The 21,828-nt window shown below is 28.5% G+C and overlaps 3 protein-coding genes across 8 annotated transcripts; 2 read left to right on the top strand and 1 right to left on the bottom strand.

Moving 5' to 3' along the window:
* Positions 1-235: 235 nt before the first annotated feature.
* Positions 236-9,183, bottom strand: LOC111680773. Of its 5 annotated transcripts, none has more exons than XM_046956408.1 (14): positions 9,057-9,183; positions 7,101-7,219; positions 6,895-7,043; positions 6,654-6,835; positions 5,551-5,626; positions 5,354-5,498; positions 3,711-3,879; positions 3,607-3,650; positions 3,482-3,530; positions 3,345-3,417; positions 2,918-3,286; positions 2,442-2,796; positions 2,219-2,375; positions 236-451 (listed from the first exon to the last, which is right to left on the bottom strand). In XM_046956408.1, exons 3-14 carry the CDS (start codon positions 7,038-7,040, stop codon positions 360-362), a joined length of 1,857 nt encoding a protein of 618 aa, XP_046812364.1. In that variant the 5' UTR covers positions 7,041-7,043; positions 7,101-7,219; positions 9,057-9,183; the 3' UTR covers positions 236-359. The 5 variants fall into 5 exon arrangements, with proteins under 5 accessions (XP_046812364.1, XP_046812363.1, XP_046812362.1 ...); XM_046956407.1 differs by lacking the exon at positions 9,057-9,183 and adding an exon at positions 7,424-7,559; XM_046956406.1 differs by lacking the exon at positions 9,057-9,183 and adding an exon at positions 7,424-7,537 and having other exon boundaries at positions 7,101-7,337.
* LOC111680783 (glia maturation factor beta) lies at positions 7,528-9,727 on the top strand. The gene is made up of 3 exons (XM_023442486.2): positions 7,528-7,670; positions 7,992-8,085; positions 9,098-9,727. The coding sequence occupies exons 1-3, from the start codon at positions 7,668-7,670 to the stop codon at positions 9,415-9,417; spliced, it is 417 nt and encodes a 138-aa protein (XP_023298254.1). The 5' UTR covers positions 7,528-7,667; the 3' UTR covers positions 9,418-9,727.
* Positions 9,728-11,491: 1,764 nt separating this feature from the next.
* LOC111680785 (E3 ubiquitin-protein ligase Su(dx)) lies at positions 11,492-20,600 on the top strand. Of its 2 annotated transcripts, none has more exons than XM_046951915.1 (6): positions 11,492-11,694; positions 15,001-15,267; positions 15,346-15,488; positions 16,664-18,816; positions 18,900-19,098; positions 19,160-20,600. In XM_046951915.1, the coding sequence occupies exons 2-6, from the start codon at positions 15,093-15,095 to the stop codon at positions 19,427-19,429; spliced, it is 2,940 nt and encodes a 979-aa protein (XP_046807871.1). In that variant the 5' UTR covers positions 11,492-11,694; positions 15,001-15,092; the 3' UTR covers positions 19,430-20,600. The 2 variants fall into 2 exon arrangements, with proteins under 2 accessions (XP_046807871.1, XP_023298256.2); XM_023442488.2 differs by having other exon boundaries at positions 11,492-11,937.
* The last annotated feature ends 1,228 nt before the right edge of the window (positions 20,601-21,828 follow it).

Genomic DNA, 21,828 nt, shown 5'->3' with positions numbered 1-21,828 from the left:
TTGTTCCAGTTCAGATTTATTTCTGTTTAAGTTCAATTCTAGATTAGCTATAGTTACGTTTTACATAAGTTTTAGTTTAGTCATGAAAATTTGCAAAAATTCTTATGTTTTATTTTAGGCGAATTTTAAGTGACTGAATTTCAGCTTTTTAAAGTAAGTTCCATAGATGATAACCCCAATGTTTTAAGAAACTTACTTAAATTTCGGCAGAAAATCAATTATAACACTTAATATGTGTAATTCAGATATAAAACTATATTTTACATTTAAATGTGAATTTAACAATATCTTAAACTATAAAGAAAACAAAAACTTAACAATTTTAAGGACTAAAAAATCTACCATAATTTTAAGTAATATTATTTTTTTATAGATTTACCCATTAAAATACTTCTCAATGCAATAGTTTCAGGAAATCTTGTTAGATAGACGAACTGGTTCTTGGATAAATCTGCGAATTGCAAAATAATCAATATAGTGGAAGATTTAAAGTAACTATACAGTGAATCAACTAAGTTTTTTGCCTACCTTTTTCTAAAAGAATTTTGTTTTTTATTCATACATAAAATTCGAAAAAAACAGGTAAAAAGTAAATTTATGTTTTCCAATTAAAAATAGAGATAGTGTAAAATGGTAAAACCAAGAAAAAAAATATTAAAATACAAATTTTGGTGCATTTGTTGTTGCATTTTATTATTTTCCATCATAATTTGCACTTCAATAAAGTATTTTGCATATTGAAAATTCCGGTTAAATTCGTTGGGTTTTTCAAATTATTTTTTAATTACTTTTTGGAATTTATTCCTTTATTGTTAAAAGGACGAGAGTTAAGTATTTTTCAATTGTAATTTGCAAAAATCATATCCTCATTGTGTGAAAATGTGATGTTATTTGCCTTAAAAATGTTTAAAGGATAATAATGTGACAATTTCGATATAAAAAATTAGTTTTGATTTCTAAAAAAATATAAAACAATGAAATATAATTATGAGATGTTTAATAAATAACATTAAAAATTATAAAATAGAATAATTGATAAAATGATCCAAAGAATTATTAGAAAAAATGCATCTTGAAAAGCCAAAGGGAGGCAACTTGTATCCAAGGAAAATCATTGGACTCTTGATTTAGCTTCTCCAAAATCCATATACGAACTAGGAGGAACACTATGTTTAAATTTAGACCTCTAAACAGACCTTAGAATGCATGGAACCAATAAAAACTAAAGTGTCGTGTAGTACAGGAAAAATACCTAATTTAGATATTTTAAAATATAGGTGATCATACCCCAAAGATCAACAAAAGCAATATTTTTCAGCTAATACATACACTTATAAAAATTTAGAACCCAAATCAAGAATAACTATCCAGATCCTAATATGCCTACTATATTTTATTCATAAAATAAAATAAAGCATTTAAAATATGAGGTTGAAAATCAGGATTTTAGAATGTAATAGTTCTATAGTGGTATATGGTGATGTTTCCATACTTACAGTGGCTAGGATGGTACTTAGTGTTAGATTTATTGAATAAGAGTCAATATTCTACAATTCTAAATAAAATTTACATAGAACTCCCCAAATAGATGGCGTTTCCGTAATGTAGTTTTTGTTTATCAATACAAAATGATCAAAAACCTAGATTATTTTTGTTATAATATATATATTTATACCTGACTAAACATTTTTTTCTAGGTCCAAATCCATTGATTTCTAATATATCATGTATCCAATTCAAAATTACTTATTATTTTCGAAATTTAATCAAAGAAACGATAGATTTAATGTTAAATCAATTATTGATAAATTCTTATAGGTATATAGGATAATAAATCGGTTAAGAAATGTCGTTCCACTACCAAAATATATAAAAAATGTTATTCTAATATATAGGAGTAATAAAAATATTAAATTTTATAAAATATTGCTGCATATATTAAAAAAATAAAAAAAAACCTTAAAAAAAGCAAAATACTTTATTGACCTAGTGAACAATACGTTCACATTTTATCAAACATCTCTTTAATTAATATAACGATTTTACTTTTAATGGTAGAAAATTAATATATAAAATATTCTTTAAAAAATACAACAAACAAATTGCTTTATTTTGCTATAAATAACTGTTGAGATAAAGTTTTTTCTTAAAATTTATAAAATTTTACATAGACAAATTACTTAATTTATTCACTGTATATTTTTAAACTTGTACTTACCTAAGAGTGAGTAAAAACCCAAAGCTGTATCAAAACGATTTTCAGCTAATTTAAAAAGAGTTTTAGCGGCAATTTCATTAGTTTGATTAAAACGCCACATGTTTAATAAATTCAACATAACACCATAAGGGTGCCACATATGTTGGTTGGCGCAAGCCTAAAAAGATGAAAGTAAAAACAAAATTAAGAAACTTATATTTTTAGCAAAACATGTAAAACATACCGGTTCCTTGTTAAAATTATTTTCTAGCTTTTGTATTTCTTGATTTATGTTGTAAACATCATTATTGTTGTCATCTATTACTGCATCTGCATTTAAATGTTCATTAGGATTATTTAAATCAGCTACTGGCTGTTGGACAGAATTCCTTTTAATTTGTAATTTTTTTAAAGGAGTAGATTTATTTGATTTTTCTGGTGCATCTTTGAAATATAACCATTTAGGATATATTTCTGAAGCCCATTTTTCGTTAAAGTTCGTAGTAAAAATTTCACGCAGTAAATTTAAATATTCTCTTTCAAATTGTTCACGTGATAGATTAATCTTTTGTTTTAAGGTTAAACATAACTTTAGAGATCTGAAAAAGAGTTGAGTTAGTTGTTGTAACACTTCAACTATTTAAATGTATAATTTCTTACAAATTTAGCTACATAATTATTTATGTTTCAGAAATTTGTTATCCTTGAAAAAAAACTTACCTTCTATTAAATCTAGTTAATAGTTCCAAAGCTGTTCTAATTTTTTTAGTTTTATATGATTTAAAGATTTTCTTTCTAGCTAATTTTGCTGAAAATGTGTTCTTACTTTTCATTTCCTCTATAAATTCCGAGGTATCAATTTTAGTACATTCATCAATGATTAAGCGCATTTTCTTGCTTTTCACTCCGCAGCGTTTGGCAATTTGTTTGTTTTTAACAATTACTTCGGTTGATATTTTAATTCCATCAGGGTCGATAAATTCATTGTTTTGAACAAAAATATTTTGTGGAACATTTTCAGGAGTATCGTTATCTTCCAAATATTTATGTTTTTTAAATGTCTCAGCAAATTCTATTGGTGTGAATGATCTAGGATATGAAAAAGTATTTTATTAGAATATTGTTATAATAAAAATTATAAAATTACCTTTTTAAAGGAGATGTTTTTACTGGGTTTTTAGTTATAATAATATTCTCCTTAGGCAGTTCTATTGTAGAATCTAAAAATATATATTATTTCTATAGTAAAGCATCAGACTTTCTATGTTTTTTTTCACAAATTACCATTACTATAACGATCCTGTTTGATAGGTATTTCATGTTCACAAGTTGACTAATAATATAAAAAAATAAAAATTTAAAATGTTATATATTAAAAATGCTACGAATATCTACCGAGTATTATTTACCTTACGTTTTGTTGGCGTTTTCTTAACATTAAGAATAGAATTATCTACAAATTTTATAATTAACATGTAAATAATTATTTGAATAGCAATATTAAAAGACTAACCGTTAAACAAATTAAGAAATTCTGCAATTTCATCGTGAGTAGCTTCACCAAAGCCACTATCTTCATCTAATGCCTCATCTATGGAGTGAGTTGTTGTAGCACTAATTTCCCGTATAGTTATCTCACGAATTTGCAATTGCGTTGTTGAACGTGAAACAGTTTGAGAAGACTTGATGTAAAAATAAAATATTTATTCAATAACAAAAGTTAAACATAAGCTAAAGTTATAAGGTTCAGATGAATTTATGTTTATGTTCAGTCGTAGTTTAGTTCAAGTTCGTTCCAAGCTAAGTTCTACTTGAGTTTCTAATACAATAAAGTTCTAGTTTAGTTCTAATTAAGTTCTAGTTCAATTTTTATTTCCTATTTTAATTTTAGTTTACTAGTTAAATGTGGTCATTAGCTGTGCTAGGTCAGTTCTAGTTCAGTACTACTTCAGATCAAGTTCAGTTCTAATTCAGTTCGAGTTAAGTTCTAGTTCAGTTCTAGTTCAGTTCTAGTTCAGTTCTAGTTCAGTTCTAGTTCAGTTCTAGTTCAGTTCTAATTGAGTTCTAATTGAGTTCTAGTTGAGTTCTAGTTCAGTTCTAGTTCACTTCTAATTCAGTTCTAGTTCAGTTCTAGTTCAGTTCTAGTTCAGTTCTAGTTCAGTTCTAGTTCAGTTCTAGTTCAGTTCTAGTTCAGTTCTAGTTCAGTTCTAGTTCAGTTCTAGTTCAGTTCTAGTTCAATTCTTGTTCAGTTCTAGTTCAGTTCTAGTACAGTTCCAGTTCAGTTCTAGTTATATTTCAGTCTACTTCAGTTCTAGTTTAATTGTAGTTCAGTTCTACTTTAGTGGTTATATAGCCCTTTGTTCTATTAGGTTGTAGTTCGGTTCCAGTTTACTTCTATTTGAATTTTATTTTAATTCAGTCTACACCATTTTCAACAGTAATTCAGAAAAAATCAATTGTAAATGAGATTTTCCATTTAAAATTTAGAAAATTCCAATTGAAAATGGGATTTTTCATTTAACATTTAGAAAAGATCAATTGAAAATGAGAATTTTCATTGAAATTGAGATATTCCATTTGAAATTCAGAAAACAACAGTTAAAAATGAGATTTTTTATTTGAAATTCGGAATAAAACAACTGAAAATGAGATTTTTCATTTGAAATTCAGAAAATTCCAATTGAAAATGAGATTTTTTATTTGAAATTTAAAAAATTCAATTGAAAATAAAATTTCTCATTTAAAATCCAGAAAATCAACCTTAATTTAAAATTAATTGTAATGAAAAATCTCATTTTCAATTGAATTTTTCAAATTTCAAATGAAAAATCTAATTTTCAATTGGAATTTTCTGAATTTGAAATGAAAAATCTCATTTTCAACTGTTGTATTCCGAATTTCAAATAAAAAATCTTATTTTCAATTGATTTCTCAATTTAAATTGAAAATTCTCATTTTTAATTGGTCTTTTCTAAAATCCCATTTTCAAATGTTCTTTTCTGAATTTCAAAAGTAAAATCTGAATTTCAATTGATATTTTCTGAATTGAAATGTAAAGTTCTCATTTTCAACTGAAAAAGGTGTAGTTCAGTTTTTAAGTTAATTATTTCAAGTTAGTTCCAGTCAATACTGATTCAGTTCTATTCATTGATTTACCTGTTCCAATGCTTTTTGTATGGGTTCTTGGGTTAATCTTTCCAAATCTTCTAAGAGCTCAGAATAGTTTGTAGAAATAAATGACTTATCAGTGGATTCCCTTAATGTTAAGCGACGCTTTTTAATACATTTTTGAGACTTCAAGCTATAAATGATATTTTATATAATAGAGACAAACCAAATAAATTTGTTACTACCTTGACTTTCTTTTAGTGGCTTCTAAATGTTTGACATCATAATTACAGCTACGAGAAAGTAAATCTTGAGATAAACCTTTAAAAAAATGAGTTAACAATAAAAAGAAAAATAGCATATAATAAATGATTTTTTATTTTAACTTTTTTTTAAAAACATTGACCTAAAATTACAAACGGCTGCGGTTAACAATTTTAATTGATTGGAGATCTACGATCTAATAACATATTTCTTATTTATGAAAAAGTAGTACCTAAGGTACTATGCTATGAAACATAGTAAGAAAAATACATAAACAAGTATGAATTTATAGTCGGACATTGCCGACCATATGATACCCTACACCAGTCAGTATGTTGAAATTGTGGATTTTTTTTATAGGTATGAGGCATTTAATTTGTTTTATTGTGAAATTTTTACTTATTGTTGACAAAAAAAGAGATTTTCTACAAGAGGGCTCATAGGGGAGAAGGGGTAAATATGGGCCTATCCTTATAAATTTTGGTAAATGAATTTACGTCTACTTCAAAGTCATTTATGTAGATTTTGATCGTTTTATTAGTAATTATAAGTGAATTTTCACCTTCTAGTCATTTTCTGAAGGGGAGTTTGTATGGGGGCTAGGGTCAAATGAGGCCCGATCTCTATAAAAATTTGTATTGTCATTTATTGTTCTATAAAACTAATTTTTGCTGATTTTTGTTGACATTTAACATTTAACGTAATTGTGAGCCTAAAGGCCCGATTCGGGGGGTACGGTTGTATGGGGTCTAGGAGAAATAATGGACCGATTTCAACCATTTTCAATAGCGTTCTTCGTTCTTGAACCAAAAGAAGAGTATGTGCCAAATTTCATCAAATTATCTTTAAAATTGCGACCTGTAGCGTGCGCACAAGGTTTACATGGACACACATACAGACGGACGGACGGACGGACATAGCTAAATCGATTCAGAATTTGATTCTGAGCCGATTGGTATACTTTAAGGTTGGCCTAGGACCAATATTTTTGGGTGTTACAAACTTCAGCATAAACGCATAATACCCTCCCCACTATAGTGGTGTAGAGTATAAAAAAGGATTTTCAAACATAACCTCAACTTACGGAACAGTGTGTTGACCTGTTGTTGATAAATTTTCAAGGTACCATACCATATATTTGTGAAAGCACGAAAGGGTATAGTATCAGTATTTTTAACAGCACAAAGATTATCATCATCTTCTACATCTTGGGACAGCTCCTGCTTCGAATCTCTTTTCGCGCTTAGGACCGAACACAGTTTTTCACTAAAGTATATATTTTATATATTATTATATTCTTTTTGGTTTACTATTGATACAATTACCAAGTTTTTCCAATATTAACACTTTCTACATCATAACTTCGTAAAGATTTTGCCAAGCTTTGAGAGCTTGAAACTCCGGCCTGCCAACTGGGGCCAAATATTTCGTAATCATGCTGTTGTATTACCAAAGATTGACTAAAAGACATTTTCTACTAGGGATATAGTAATATTTGAATAAATTTTAAAATATTTGTTTTAATAATTACCCATTTTTATATTAAAAAAATTAATTTGAAATATAAGTTTACGTTGTTTTTAATACAACTGCAGACAACTGTTGACAATTAAGCGTTTTTTTAATACACATATCGATTTTGAAATCTATCTTTTAAGCGGGAAAGAAGTATTTGAGTTTATGTATATTCAAAGTGAACAATTCGTAATTTTAATTTTGCAAAAAAATATAAATTTCTGATTAATCTATTTGAAACGTTACTAAAACACTACAAAAATAGCAAAAATATATAATTAATAAAAATTATATAAAATCGTCTAAATTGACAACAAAATATTTAACATGGTTGTATACTTTCGAACTAGTTTGTATTTTTAGTTCATTTATTTTAAAATCGCAACGGCGTTTAACAAAATCTATACGACTTTGAAGTTCTGAATTTAGTATGAAATTTAATTTGTTGGTGAGGGAGTGTTTTCTTTTGTGCTTTATGCATTTTTCGTGTTTTTAATACAATATTTTGTAAACGGTTTGGAAAACATTTCATTTAATAATATAACTATAATACGGCTGAATTTTAACAAAAGAAATTTTTAAAATGGTAAGTAAATATATATTTGAACATAATTTATGCACATATTTTGCTTCTGTATCCATGAATTAATCAGTTTTGTTTTTTTTTTTGTTAAAATGACTAATTTTATGTTTTCATTTAATTGATAAGGTGTGTTATTGTTTTGTATCTACAACAAACAAAAAAATCTCTATTTTCTTTTGTCTTCTTTATTCTTTGTATGTGGACTTTTTTGATAAAAGCCGATATTGAAAATAGTTATTGTTGTTATTTATTCAATTTGCTTCTGTACATTTTCCGGTTTCTTTTGTTGTGTTTTTGTATTTTTTAATTCTATCTTTTTTACAGGGTGATAGTAAGATTTGTGATATAAGTGACGATGTGAGAGATGAATTGAAAAAATTTCGTTTTCGCAAAACTACCACAAATTCAGCATTAATTTGTAAGTAAAAGAATTGAATTAGAACTGAACTAGAACTGAACTAGAACTGAACTAGAACTGAACTAGAACTGAACTAGAACTGAACTAGAACTGAACTGAACTAGAACTGAACTAGAACTGAACTGAACTAGAACTGAACTAGAACTGAACTAGAACTGAACTAGAACTGAACTAGAACTGAACTAGAACTGAACTAGAACTGAACTAGAACTGAACTAGAACTGAACTAGAACTGAACTAGAACTGAACTGGAACTGAACTAGAACTGAACTAGAACTGAACTAGAACTGAACTAGAACTGAACTAGAACTGAACTAGAACTGAACTAGAACTGAACTGAACTAGAACTGAACTAGAACTGAACTGAACTAGAACTGAACTAGAACTGAACTAGAACTGAACTAGAACTGAACTAGAACTGAACTAGAACTGAACTAGAACTGAACTAGAACTGAACTAGAACTGAACTAGAACTGAACTAGAACTGAACTGGAACTGAACTAGAACTGAACTAGAACTGAACTAGAACTGAACTAGAACTGAACTAGAACTGAACTAGAACTGAACTAGAACTGAACTAGAACTGAACTAGAACTGAACTAGAACTGAACTAGAACTGAACTAGAACTGAACTAGAACTGAACTAGAACTGAACTAGAACTGAACTAGAACTGAACTAGAACTGAACTAGAACTGAACTAGAACTGAACTAGAACTGAACTAGAACTGAACTAGAACTGAACTAGAACTGAACTAGAACTGAACTAGAACTGAACTAGAACTGAACTAGAACTGAACTAGAACTGAACTAGAATTGAACTAGAACTGAACTAGAACTGAACTAGAACCCTAAAAAATAAAATAAATAAAACTAACCTAATCAAGAACTGATCTTAAATTGAACTCTTCTTATATTACAAAATTTAGGGAGATCTATTTTAAACATTTTAATATGTATAGTTGGTATCTACCATTTTCTTGCCAAACTAATTAGCATATTTATTTTTAACAGTAAAAGTTGATCGTGAAAAGCAATTAGTCGTACTCGACGATATGCTAGATGACATTTCTCTTGAAGAACTGCAAGAACAACTGCCTGGTCATCAGCCACGCTATGTGATTTACACCTATAAAATGATACACGATGATTCGCGCATATCATATCCAATGTGTTTTATATTCTATACGCCACGTGACAGTCAAATTGAATTGCAAATGATGTATGCCTGCACTAAAAGTGCTCTACAAAGAGAAGTTGATCTAACTAGAGTTTATGAAATACGAGAATTAGATGAATTAACCGAGGAATGGTTAAAGGAGAAACTCAAGTAAAACATATAGTACAAGATTTATTAAAAAGAAGTAAAAAACAAAAAGACAGCCAATAAAGCAATATTTTAAAATTAACAACAATTTAATATATAAATATAAATAAAATGACCTCCATATACCAACGATTATATACCAAATTATAATTTTTTGTAAAATTATTTATACAATGTGTATGACAATTTTTTTATTCTTGTTAACATTTAAGTTTTTCTACTTTAATGTAACTATAAAAAAAATTAATAATTTTTTATGTCTTTACTTTCTAAAACTACATGGTGTTTATTACTCTTAATATATTTTAAAAATTTAATTGCTATAATTTGGTTCTCTCTAATTAAAAATTTTGTAAACAAAAGACTCTTTTAAAACATTTCTATATATATATATATATATATATATATATATATATTAATATATATATATATATATATTATATATATATATATAATATATATATATATATAATATAAATATATATAATATATATATATATAATATATATATATAATATATATATATATATATATTATATATATATATATATATATAATATATATATATATATAAATTATATATATATATATATATATAATATTATATATAATATATAATATATATATATATATATGTATATGATTTATTTTGTATTTGATTTGTATTTTATTAATGACAGAAGCTGGGCTTGCCAAATTTTTAATATTAATAAGATTTATTTAATATTACAAAATTTACAAATAGTTATAAAGAAATGTGTATTAAAAAATAAATATTTGCACTTTTATATAATTTAAATAAAATTAATAAAGTATTGATATATAAAAATAATAAAATTATTGTTTAATGGTATGTATTTATACCCTACACCACTATAGTGGGGAGGGTACTATACGTTTGTGCTGATGTTTGTAACATACAAAAATATTGGCCCAACATCCTCCTTAAAGTATACCGATCGATTCAGAATCATTTTTTGTGTCGATTAAGACATGTCCATCCGTCCGGTTGGCTGGCTGTCCATGTAAACCTTGTGCGCAAGGTACAGGCCGCAATTTTCAAGATAATTTGATTAAATTTGGACCAAGCATGTTTTTTGGCACAGGGACGAAGCCTATTGAAAATGCTTGAAATCGGTCCATTATTTCATACAACCGTACCTCCCGATTTGAACTTTTTATGCTATAATTACGTCAAATATTCTATTATTTCTCTAAAAATTGGCACAAATAAGTTTTAAATAAGTATAAATGACACTGCAGATTTTCGTAAGGACCCTAGCCCTAATACAAACCCCCCTTCAAAAAATGTCTTAAACGTCTAAAATTGACTTGTAACCATTTGTATCGCAATGAAACTCAACAAAACTAACTGTTATTTAAAAATATATCCTTTTCCCAAATTTTCCGAGGATCGGCCCATATTTGACCTATAGAAATTTTAGTTTTTTTTTTTATCAATAAATTGCTTAAATATTTTGGAATAATATTCAACATAAAAGTTTCTTTATAAAAAGTAAACATTTTAAAAATATACTCATGGTGTAGGGTATTATATGGTCGGCCATGCCCGACTATACTTTCCTACTTGTTTTATTTTACAAAATTTATGTACATGCATATTTATTAAATTTTCTAAAATATGAGAACAATTCTTGCCTTATCTCGTTGGACAAATTTAAATATTTTAAAATACAAATTTAATAAATTTCTAACTAACTAACTAAATCCGTTTTAGATGAATAAATATTTGCTCTGATTTAGAGTAAATACTTTTTTTTGGAAAAATTAAGCTTAGATTAACAACTTTTTCATTCAGTGAAACAATTTTGTTGTGCTTTAGAATGGAAAAACGTTTAAACTTTACAAATCCTATAGTTCGTTTAGTTTTTTAATATTTTAAAATGTAACGAACTATAGTAAAAATTATTGTGGCAATACTGTTTCATGCTTATCTTTTTGCATTCTTTATCTACATACTACCGTTCGAATTTCACAATGTTTCATGCCATCGCGTTTCATATCTCTTGCAAGTACTCTGTTACGCCAACGAACTAATCGACAAAACGTAATTTACAAAAATTGAATAGTACTGACGGAAAAAATTTTAGTGAAAATATTTTCATAAAAAAATCACATTAATACAAAAAAATAATTAACAAAACTTTTGTTACTGTAAAGAGGAATATATATTTTAACTAAATAATATGAAGTAAATCATAATAAGCTTAAAAAATAGCAAATAGCAAGAAAATTCCGATAACAATTTTCAGTGTAATAGCTGGTAATAAGAAAAAAGTGCAAGACAAGTACAAAAGAAAAAAAAGAAAAGGAGATAAGTGCAAAGTGTAGTTAACGAAATGGAAATAAATTTTTAGAAATTCCAAGAAACCTTTTGTTACAACTCCTGTTTATTTTTTGGGTTTATTTACTTGATTGTTTCGGTTTGTATCTTCAAAAAAAAGTTTTGTGTTGCAAATGCAACGTAATCAATATTGACGCTAAAAAAGCACAACAAATCAATTTTGTAAGTTCTATTATAAAATTTATATTCATTTTTTTAAATCTACATATATTGTATGTGTAGTTATTTCATTTGAAATTATTTCTTAGAGGACGACCTTTGCCTCAATCTGTTTTATTTTCATTCTTTTTTGTTCTTTTTTCGTTCATATTAATGTGCATTAATATTTCTTGTTGTTATTATTGGTTGGTTTCCTTGTATCGCTTACTTGTTGACAGAACTTAAAATAGTGAATTCTTAAGTTTATATTAACATGACTCGGAGCTATTTTTCTATAAAAATGTTTAATCTGATTAAGAACAATAAGTTCTTTGCAGAAATACAGAATAATGTTGCTATAATTACAATCATTAGATACAGATAAGTTATTGCTCTATAGATGAAATTGCTAAATACCTATAAGAAACGTTGCTCCGATTCAGAGCAACAATTTGTTTATTGAATATCTACAATATGTTATGATGTGGTCCAAAATTGACCTTAGACACTTTACATTATGTTATCTATATATATAAAAGAGTAGCGTTACTGACTGACTGATTCATCATCGCACAGCCCAAACGGCTGAACCTAGAATCATGAAATTTTGACAGTAGATGTGTTTTTGGTTATGTAGATCCCTTAAGGAGGGATTTTTGGAAATTTGTACATTTACGGGTAAAAAGGGGGAAAACGGGTAAAACAGGTTTTCTTAAATATCTTACATAATATTAGTGATACAAAATTTTAAATGCACCTGTATCTACTCTTAAAATGAGCAGATGGGTGTCTGGTACTTTTTTGAAATTCGTACTTTTAAGGGGTAAAAATGTGTAACAAAGGTAATTTTGGTACCTTTTTCAGCCCTTTATAACTTTTAAACTAATTAACATAATCAAATTTTTCTAAATATTTTGGATACATCTGTCAAAATTATGAGACACCTGTTTCGTACTTTTTTTTAAAATTCTGTTCTTTTTGGGTGTAAAAGGGACAAAACTGTATTTATGGTACTTTTTTTTAGCACATTAAGAAAAAATTTTCGGTTTATTGAATTATTATTAAACATACACGGTCCTCATTGAATAAGATCCTTTAAGAGAAAATTTTTTAGTACTTTTATCTCATAAATTGTACTTTTTTAATTTTCTAAAATATTCAACCTAGAAATATTAATTTTTACATGGTCTTGACTGAATAATATTCTGGAAGTGGGAACTATTTGGTACTTTTCTATTCTTCAAATGGATTCTTTGTAATGATTAACCGGAACACACGGTCTTTATTAAATGAGAATTTATTGAAAGAGATCTTTGTACTTTTTCGTTTTTCCGATGGTACTTTTTGATATTTTTTACGATATTGAACATAGTTAGGATAGCGAAGCACCCAGGGTATGCTAGTTTAAATATAATTTAGTAATTTATACACAATGTTCTTAAATATCTGTTTTCTTTAATCATCTTCAACAATATGACCTTGAATGACAGGAGGCCACTGATGTTATTGTTCATTTTTTTCGCAGTAAAGTTTATTCTTTTCTTTCACTATCATTGTTTATTTGTGAATTTCATTATCAGTTATAAAGATAAACAAATTTTGATTTATCAAAAATATTTCTATTATTTTTTAGCTGTCCAAGTTGTACGCATTGTCAGCTGTTGAGTTCTTTTATTACAACTATTATTTCTTATAGGTCTTCTTCAGATTAGTTTTGGAAAAGTATTTCCTTTGCATTAATGATAATAATAAAAAGAACATTTGTTTATACCGGGTTTTTTTTGTTAAATTTTTTATTTTCATATGCATAGTCGCATGACCAGCCAACAATTGGTATCGCATTGAAATGATGATGAGTAATACGTTACCCAAATCCATTACTTATATTTTGTAAAAATAATAATAATAAAATATAATGTAAAAAATATAATTTATAACAGTGCTGTGAATGAATAATTTCGTGATTTATTTTAGAATTCTTAATTCTTTTTCACACATAAAAGGAATTGCAACTCATTTTCAATTCATTCATATTAATTGCAATTTCTTTCTAATTCCAATGAATTGTCAGAGTTAAATGCATTTCATTTGAAATGAATTGACTTTGAACTATTCAATCAATTCAATTCAAATAAGTTGGAAGATATTAATTTGTAATGAAAACGAATTGCAACTCATTTTTACAAATTCATTTGAATGGGATGTAAATGGAAACTTGAATCAAATTTTATAAAATTTTTTCTTGTGAAAATAATTCATAATTAAACATTTTGCTATCGTACCCTATATCATCATACCAAAATGTATTGTATTCCTTCTACCTTATTTATAACAAAATTTAATCACAATTTTCTAAAATTTATTGCATAAACCTTTATTGCAAAGTCAAATCCAAATATTAAGTATGGATTAATTTATTAATCTAAAACCATTCCTAATTGCTTGTCGACCATTAGCAATTGAATTAGAACTGAACTAGAACTGAACTGGAACTGAACTAGAACTGAACTAGAACTGAACTAGAACTGAACTAGAACTGAACTAGAACTGAACTAGAACTGAACTAGAACTGAACTAGAACTGAACTAGAACTGAACTAGAACTGAACTAGAACTGAACTAGAACTGAACTAGAACTGAACTAGAACTGAACTAAAACTGAACTAGAACTGAACTACAATTGATCAAAATTTCAGAAAACTGTTTAAAAGTTATATCCCTAATATACAATAATAATATGATAATGCGATTAAAACAGTTGAAAACGTTACTATTAGAATCTTATCTTTCATTTAACTTAGCTGAATTATATACTTTAACTTAACTTCATATATACATAAGTACATATGTATGTACGTCCTTACCGACATATTTTTTGGTAGCAATCTTATCTTAAATTGTTTATAAACTGTATCAAAGTGAGAAGTAAAATATTCATAGATTTTCATACAGCCTATATACAAAATAGGTTATATCTTTAGCTATTCTTTTAAAACAAAATTTTAACGCTGCTTGTAAAAACGTTTAAACTTTTTGTTAAATAATTTATAAAACAATTTTAATTGCTTTGTTGTTATTATTATTACAGCTTTGTATATTTCTAACAAAGTTATTGTACACAACGAATCAATAACAAATCATTGGCGAACATAGACGTGTTTTAACCTTTTAACACTACCGATGGCCACCGGCAATGCATTAGCAGCGGCATCCGGAGGACTTGTAGCTGCATCAGTTGCTTCTTCGGGTGATTATAATAATACAGGGCCTTCGACCTCCTTAAGCAATGGCAGCACCTCTTTGGCCGCCTCAACACATCAAGGAAATCAAGGTTATCATCAATTGAGTGTAACTAGTAAGTAATAATCTTTTTATTTTTTTTATAATTAGCTTTGTTTAGTTTGATTGCAAACATTTGATTTTATTCCCACAGTTGAAGAAGCGTCACTACGTAATAGTGGGTTTTTAAAACCTAATCCATATGTTGAGTTGCTAATCGATAATAAGAGTAAACGTAAAACTGATTTTGTTAAAAATACTTATTTGCCGAAATGGAATGAAGAATTTACAGTATTGGTAAGTTAATTATACTTTTATAGTTTTTTTTTTTTAAATAATACTTTAATTATAATTTATAAAATCATGCTACATTGTATTTTACTAATTAAGAACTTTAATATAATTTCTTTTAATTAATTTATTATTATTTAAAAATATCTGCTGTTTAATAGCTTTACTACAGTTTTGAGGTTGTTTTATATTTAATCACCTTCTTGGCATTTATATTTTCTTGTCAATTTACTAGTTGTTTGTTTTTCATGTTTTAACTTTATTTTGGTAAAAATTTGCTGGACAATGTTTTTTGACTTCAATGCCGTCAATTTATTTTGACGGGATTTTCATGTTAATTTTACTTATTTGCATTAATAATCATTTTTTTGTTGACACATACAAGAACCAAACCTTTTTGTTAGCTTTGTGTCTTTTATTCTTTTTTTTTTTTGTTAATATAAACCATTTTCATATAATTTGGTTCATGTTTTCATTGATAGATATTAAATTGATAATGTAGTTTTGTTGTTATAGCTGTTGTTTGTAAAACATTTTAGTAACATTATCATTATTATTATTAGTATTAATTGATAATGATGGCTGCATTAACAGCATTTGTATATTTGTGTATCTAGTATGCTTTTCCTTTAGGCTTGGTCATTAACATTTTTGGCCTGTAAGCATTTTCTTGTTAGTCATCGAATAATTTTAATGTAAGCACATTAAAAATACAAATTCTTTTTAAACAAATCTGTTGTAATATGATATTTTAAGTATCATCGATATCAGTTTTTTGTTAGTTTTATTTAAAATCAATTTGTTTTTGACCTTTTTTTATTATATTTTCATTTCCAATCGTTGTTAAATTAAATTAGGTTCTTTATATACAGGAATAAAATAAAAATATTTTGAATACAGTCATGGTTGGATTAAAAATATGTAGTATATGTTTTCTTTTATAGATTGTATCGTTGATATTGTATGGTTAGAGTCGCGGTTAGATAGTCAATTCTATCTTCTTCATTTCATAAAGTTCAATTTAAAACTTTAAAATACTAGGCGTGTTAAAAAAACACTTTAAGAATCTCTCAAAATGTGTTTCCATTTTCATTACCATTTTTTGGTTTTGGCTTACATTCATCTACATTAAAACAAAGAATTAAATTTCAATAGAATTAAAAATAATTTATTTCTTTTAGATAACGCCCCATTCAGTTTTACACTTCAAGGTATTGGATCATTCTAGTTTTCGCAAGGATGCCATGCTCGGTGAGCGAACAATTAGTTTGGCTCACATTTTGCAGCATTATAATGGACGTTGTGAATTCCTGGAAGTGAGTATGGATCTTTTGGTCACCTCTAAATCGGATAATCGTCAAACGAAAAGTGGTGAACTGGTTGCCATATTAAATGGTCTAAAATTGGATATGACTAATGTGATGATACAAAATGGTAATGGATCATTAATGCCGAATGCTGGAGGTGATGGTGGTGGAGGTACAGCGGCAACATCAGGGGCAGCTGCTGCTCCCGGGCGTAGTTGTATGATCTATGGTGGTGTTAGAACACGCGTGCGTATGCGTTCGACGGGTAGTGTTAGTGAAAGTGGTGCCGTGGGCCCCGGTCGATCTCCAGTAGCCATGCAAAATGGTAATTTAGAACGTAGCAGTAGTTCGGGAGCAATGATACCACAAACTGGTGCTGTACGTAGAGCACCAGCACCTCCTAGTGGTACTTGGGATCCACAAACGGCTGCGGCTATGGCTGCACAACAACAGCAGCAACATCAACAACAACAGCAGCAAATGCAAATGGTACATAATCAAAGGGTTAATGGGCCCTCGGCAACGTCTGCTGCTACAAATGGACGACCCATGTCGCAATTATATGCAAATGGCTCAGTACCTGGTCAACAGGCACCAGCTCAAACCATGATGGAAGGAGCCGTAGGCGGTATGTTACCTGTTAGTGCTAATGACCAACAGTCCCTCATGGGCAATGGTTTGCCGGTATCAAATGCAACGGATCAACAATTACAGGCTGCACAAGCTGACGATGAACCACTGCCTGCTGGTTGGGAAATACGATTTGATCAGTATGGCCGTCGTTACTATGTTGATCACAACACTCGTTCGACATATTGGGAGAAACCAACACCACTACCACCCGGTTGGGAAATACGCAAAGATCCACGCGGAAGAGTGTACTATGTGGATCACAATACACGCACCACCACCTGGCAAAGGCCGAACAGTGAACGTCTAATGCACTTCCAGCACTGGCAGGGACAGCGCGCCCATGTGGTAGCACAAGGTAATCAAAGATTCCTCTATGGCCAACAACAGCAACAGCCTACAGCCGTTACAGCTGCAGCAACACAAGACGATGAAGACAGCTTGGGTCCTCTGCCAGATGGCTGGGAGAAAAAGGTACAATCGGACAATCGTGTTTACTTTGTAAATCACAAAAATCGTACAACACAATGGGAAGATCCACGTACTCAGGGACAAGAAGTTAGTTTGATCAATGAAGGACCTTTGCCACCGGGTTGGGAAATACGCTACACCGCGACTGGCGAACGATTCTTTGTGGATCACAATGCTCGACGTACAACCTTTGAAGATCCTCGTCCCGGCGCACCAAAGGGAGCCAAGGGGGTATACGGCGTACCACGAGCTTATGAGCGCAGTTTCCGCTGGAAACTTTCACAGTTTCGTTACCTTTGCCAGAGCAATGCTCTGCCCTCACACATCAAAATCACAGTTACTCGCCAGACCCTTTTCGAAGATTCCTACCATCAGATAATGCGTTTGCCAGCCTACGAATTGCGTCGTCGTCTCTACATCATATTCCGCGGTGAGGAGGGTCTCGATTATGGCGGTGTATCGCGTGAATGGTTTTTCCTACTCTCACACGAGGTACTCAATCCCATGTATTGCCTTTTCGAGTATGCCAACAAAAATAACTACAGTCTACAAATCAATCCCGCCTCTTACGTTAATCCCGATCATTTGCAATATTTTAAATTTATCGGACGCTTTATTGCCATGGCTCTGTATCATGGCCGTTTCATCTACTCCGGCTTCACGATGCCCTTCTACAAAAGGATGTTAAATAAAAAACTAACCATTAAAGACATTGAAACGATCGATCCAGAATTTTATAATTCCTTAATATGGGTGCGTGACAATAATATTGACGAGTGCGGTTTAGAACTATGGTTTAGTGTAGACTTTGAGGTGTTGGGACAAATCATCCATCATGAACTAAAGGAAAATGGTGAAAAGGAAAAAGTAACAGAGGAAAATAAAGAAGAGTATATAACTTTAATGACCGAATGGAGAATGACACGGTAAGTGTGTTGGAGTGAGAGCCGTTTTGTTTATAAAGTTTTTTATATTAAATTATTTATGTTATTTTATTAAAAAATTCTAGTGGTATTGAGCAACAAACAAAAACCTTTTTAGAAGGTTTCAATGAAGTAGTACCACTCGAATGGTTAAAATATTTCGATGAACGTGAATTGGAGTTAATACTTTGTGGCATGCAAGATGTGGATGTTGACGATTGGCAGCGTAACACCATCTATCGACACTACAATCGTAATTCTAAGCAAGTGGTTTGGTTTTGGCAGGTTTGTAGAAATGAAAAAGTATACGTTGCAAAATAAACTAATTTTAATTAATCACCTTTAGTTTGTACGTGATACGGATAATGAAAAACGAGCACGACTTTTGCAATTTGTCACTGGTACTTGTCGTGTGCCCGTTGGCGGCTTTGCCGAACTAATGGGCTCGAATGGGCCCCAACGTTTCTGCATTGAAAAAGTGGGTAAGGAAACATGGTTGCCACGCTCACACACCTGTTTCAATCGTTTGGATTTGCCACCTTATAAGAGTTATGATCAGCTAGTGGAGAAATTAACATTTGCCATCGAAGAGACTGAAGGCTTCTGCCAGGAATAGTTTGAAAACATTGTGGTATATTAAAGTTATAGTAAAGAAATTTTTGCACTTGAAGTGGTTAATAACAATGTAGTGGAAATCCAACAAGAAGTTGCAGTAAGGAAAGTAATAAAAATTAATAAACATTTTAAACTTCTTAATTTTGTTCAAAACAAATTCAATTACATTTAGTTTAATTCTTTTTAATGACATTTTTGTGCAAATATTTAAATAAACATGTTGTAACTGTTATAAATCTTAAATTTATGTTTATGATGGTTGGCTCCAAAATGAAAGTTGCTATTGTTTCCAACGAAAATTTAGCTAAACAAATATTGACATGGAAATTTTGAGGAATGCTATCTTAAAATAAAACAAGCTTTTGTTTTTGCTGGGAACATCTACATACAAACGGGGCCAATCTAAACTTTATAAATTCATATTAATATGTAAATGATTATGTATTTAAAACCCCATAAATATAATTAAAAAATAAAATATTTCAAAATATTTTATTTTTTAAACGTTTAAAGAAAACTAAGTTTATAACAATTTATAAAAAAGAAAACGTATCATTATTTAAACTCTTATACACACACTTATACTTAATCTATATTTACTATTTAAAGACATTTTTGTTACACATATTTCTATTGCTATAGCTTTAAACAAAAACTAAAAAATCTAAATAACAAAAAATTCTTAACTATTTTTTAATTATATTCTTTGTACATGTATAATTTTTATTGTAAATATTTTATTATTTTGTTTCTTTAGTTCTTTTTCTATTTTCCATTTCTTGATTGTCTTTACAATCAGAAAACATGTCCATTAAATAAACAAAATAAATCTAAAAACATAAATTTTAGTAAAAAAAAAACTATAAGAGCATAAAACTTAATTAAAAAAAAGATATCGTGAATGGAAATTGAATACACCGTCATTAAAAAAAATATATATTTAAATAATAAAAAAAAAATTAGTTTATATTGTTGTTAATTAATTAAACGTATTATTATATAAAAAGAAAACAAATATTTAGTGAAAAAATAACTATGTTTTAAAGTATTTTATCAAAATGGAAAATAAAAAACCATAGAAAAAAAAAACGAAATGCAAAAATAAAAGAAATCAATCACAAGGGTATATAAAACCAATTATAAATAAATGATTTATAAATTAGAATGTCTAACATAATGGTGTTTTTTATTATCGTTCTCTTTACATACATATGTACCATTGATATACAAAGACACTCGCAGTACGCTGATTTCTTTTAGTAAAACAAAATAGTAGAAACATATAAATAAGTGCGACACAACCAAGTTTCTGAAAATTTTCCATTTAGATGTCGAAGTGGTAGAAGTTTAACATATACGTTCCGAATCTTTTCTATAGTCGAAAACCAGTTTATACTTCAGTAGAACAAAAAAAAAAAAAAAGAGAAAATAAATACTGAAGTCAGAAGAGAGAGATAGATACGAAACGAAACAGACAACTAAGTGGGACACAACCTAGTTCCCGAAAATACAATAGATTCAGATGTTGAAGTGGTAGAAGTGGAGTTCCAAACCCTAGCTATAAAATCTAGCAAAACAACAATACTCATCGTAGAATCCTTTTCCTAGACTGTTTTCTAACGCAATGCCAAATTATATGCTCAATCATATCTAGTTTCTATTTATACTCTCATTTACAAAAAAACCATTAAAATCATAATTTCCGAACCTACTGCGCATCTTATTAGACAATAACCCGTTATAAAACAATACAATAACCCGTTATAAAATATCATATTATGATGAAATACCGTCAAAATATTGTATCATGATATTTTTGTATTTATCATAATATTGTTATACATTATCATATTATGATCCAAGGTGTATCAAAATCAAAATAAATTTTATCGAATCAGTAAAATTACAGTTTCTAAAAAAATAAAAAATATATATAATATAAAAATATAATGGACGTAAGCGACTTGATTTTCGATTTTCGTTTTTATAAAAAAAATCAAAGTACTCCTCAACTCATAAAATAAAAAAAAAAAATAAAAAAAAACGTTTTGATGTGATACTATTAAAGAGTAAACTTTGAATGGTAAACCATGATCAAAGTAAAAATCTCAATATATTAATAACACATCTTTTAAAACCATTACACAATTCATTTAGGCTAATGTAAGAGTAACTAAGCAATATACACCATTTAGAAAAATCTCAATTACAAAATAACCCAGTGAAGAATTTTATGAAGAAATAAAAATGAAAATAAAATATCAAAGTCCAGACCATACATATATGCCATTTCTTGCGAGTAAAATTTCGATATAAAACCAAAATCAGAAATCTCAGCAAGAATTTAGCAAAAGAATTTTAACATACATCTTTTGATCCCAATAAAATATGGTTAAGTAA

The sequence above is a fragment of the Lucilia cuprina genome, chromosome 2 (genome assembly GCF_022045245.1).
Source record: "Lucilia cuprina isolate Lc7/37 chromosome 2, ASM2204524v1, whole genome shotgun sequence".
Lineage (NCBI taxonomy): Eukaryota > Metazoa > Arthropoda > Insecta > Diptera > Calliphoridae > Lucilia > Lucilia cuprina.
The sequence above is the reverse complement of the archived record's forward strand: the minus strand, read 5'-3'. Positions and strand labels throughout refer to the sequence as shown.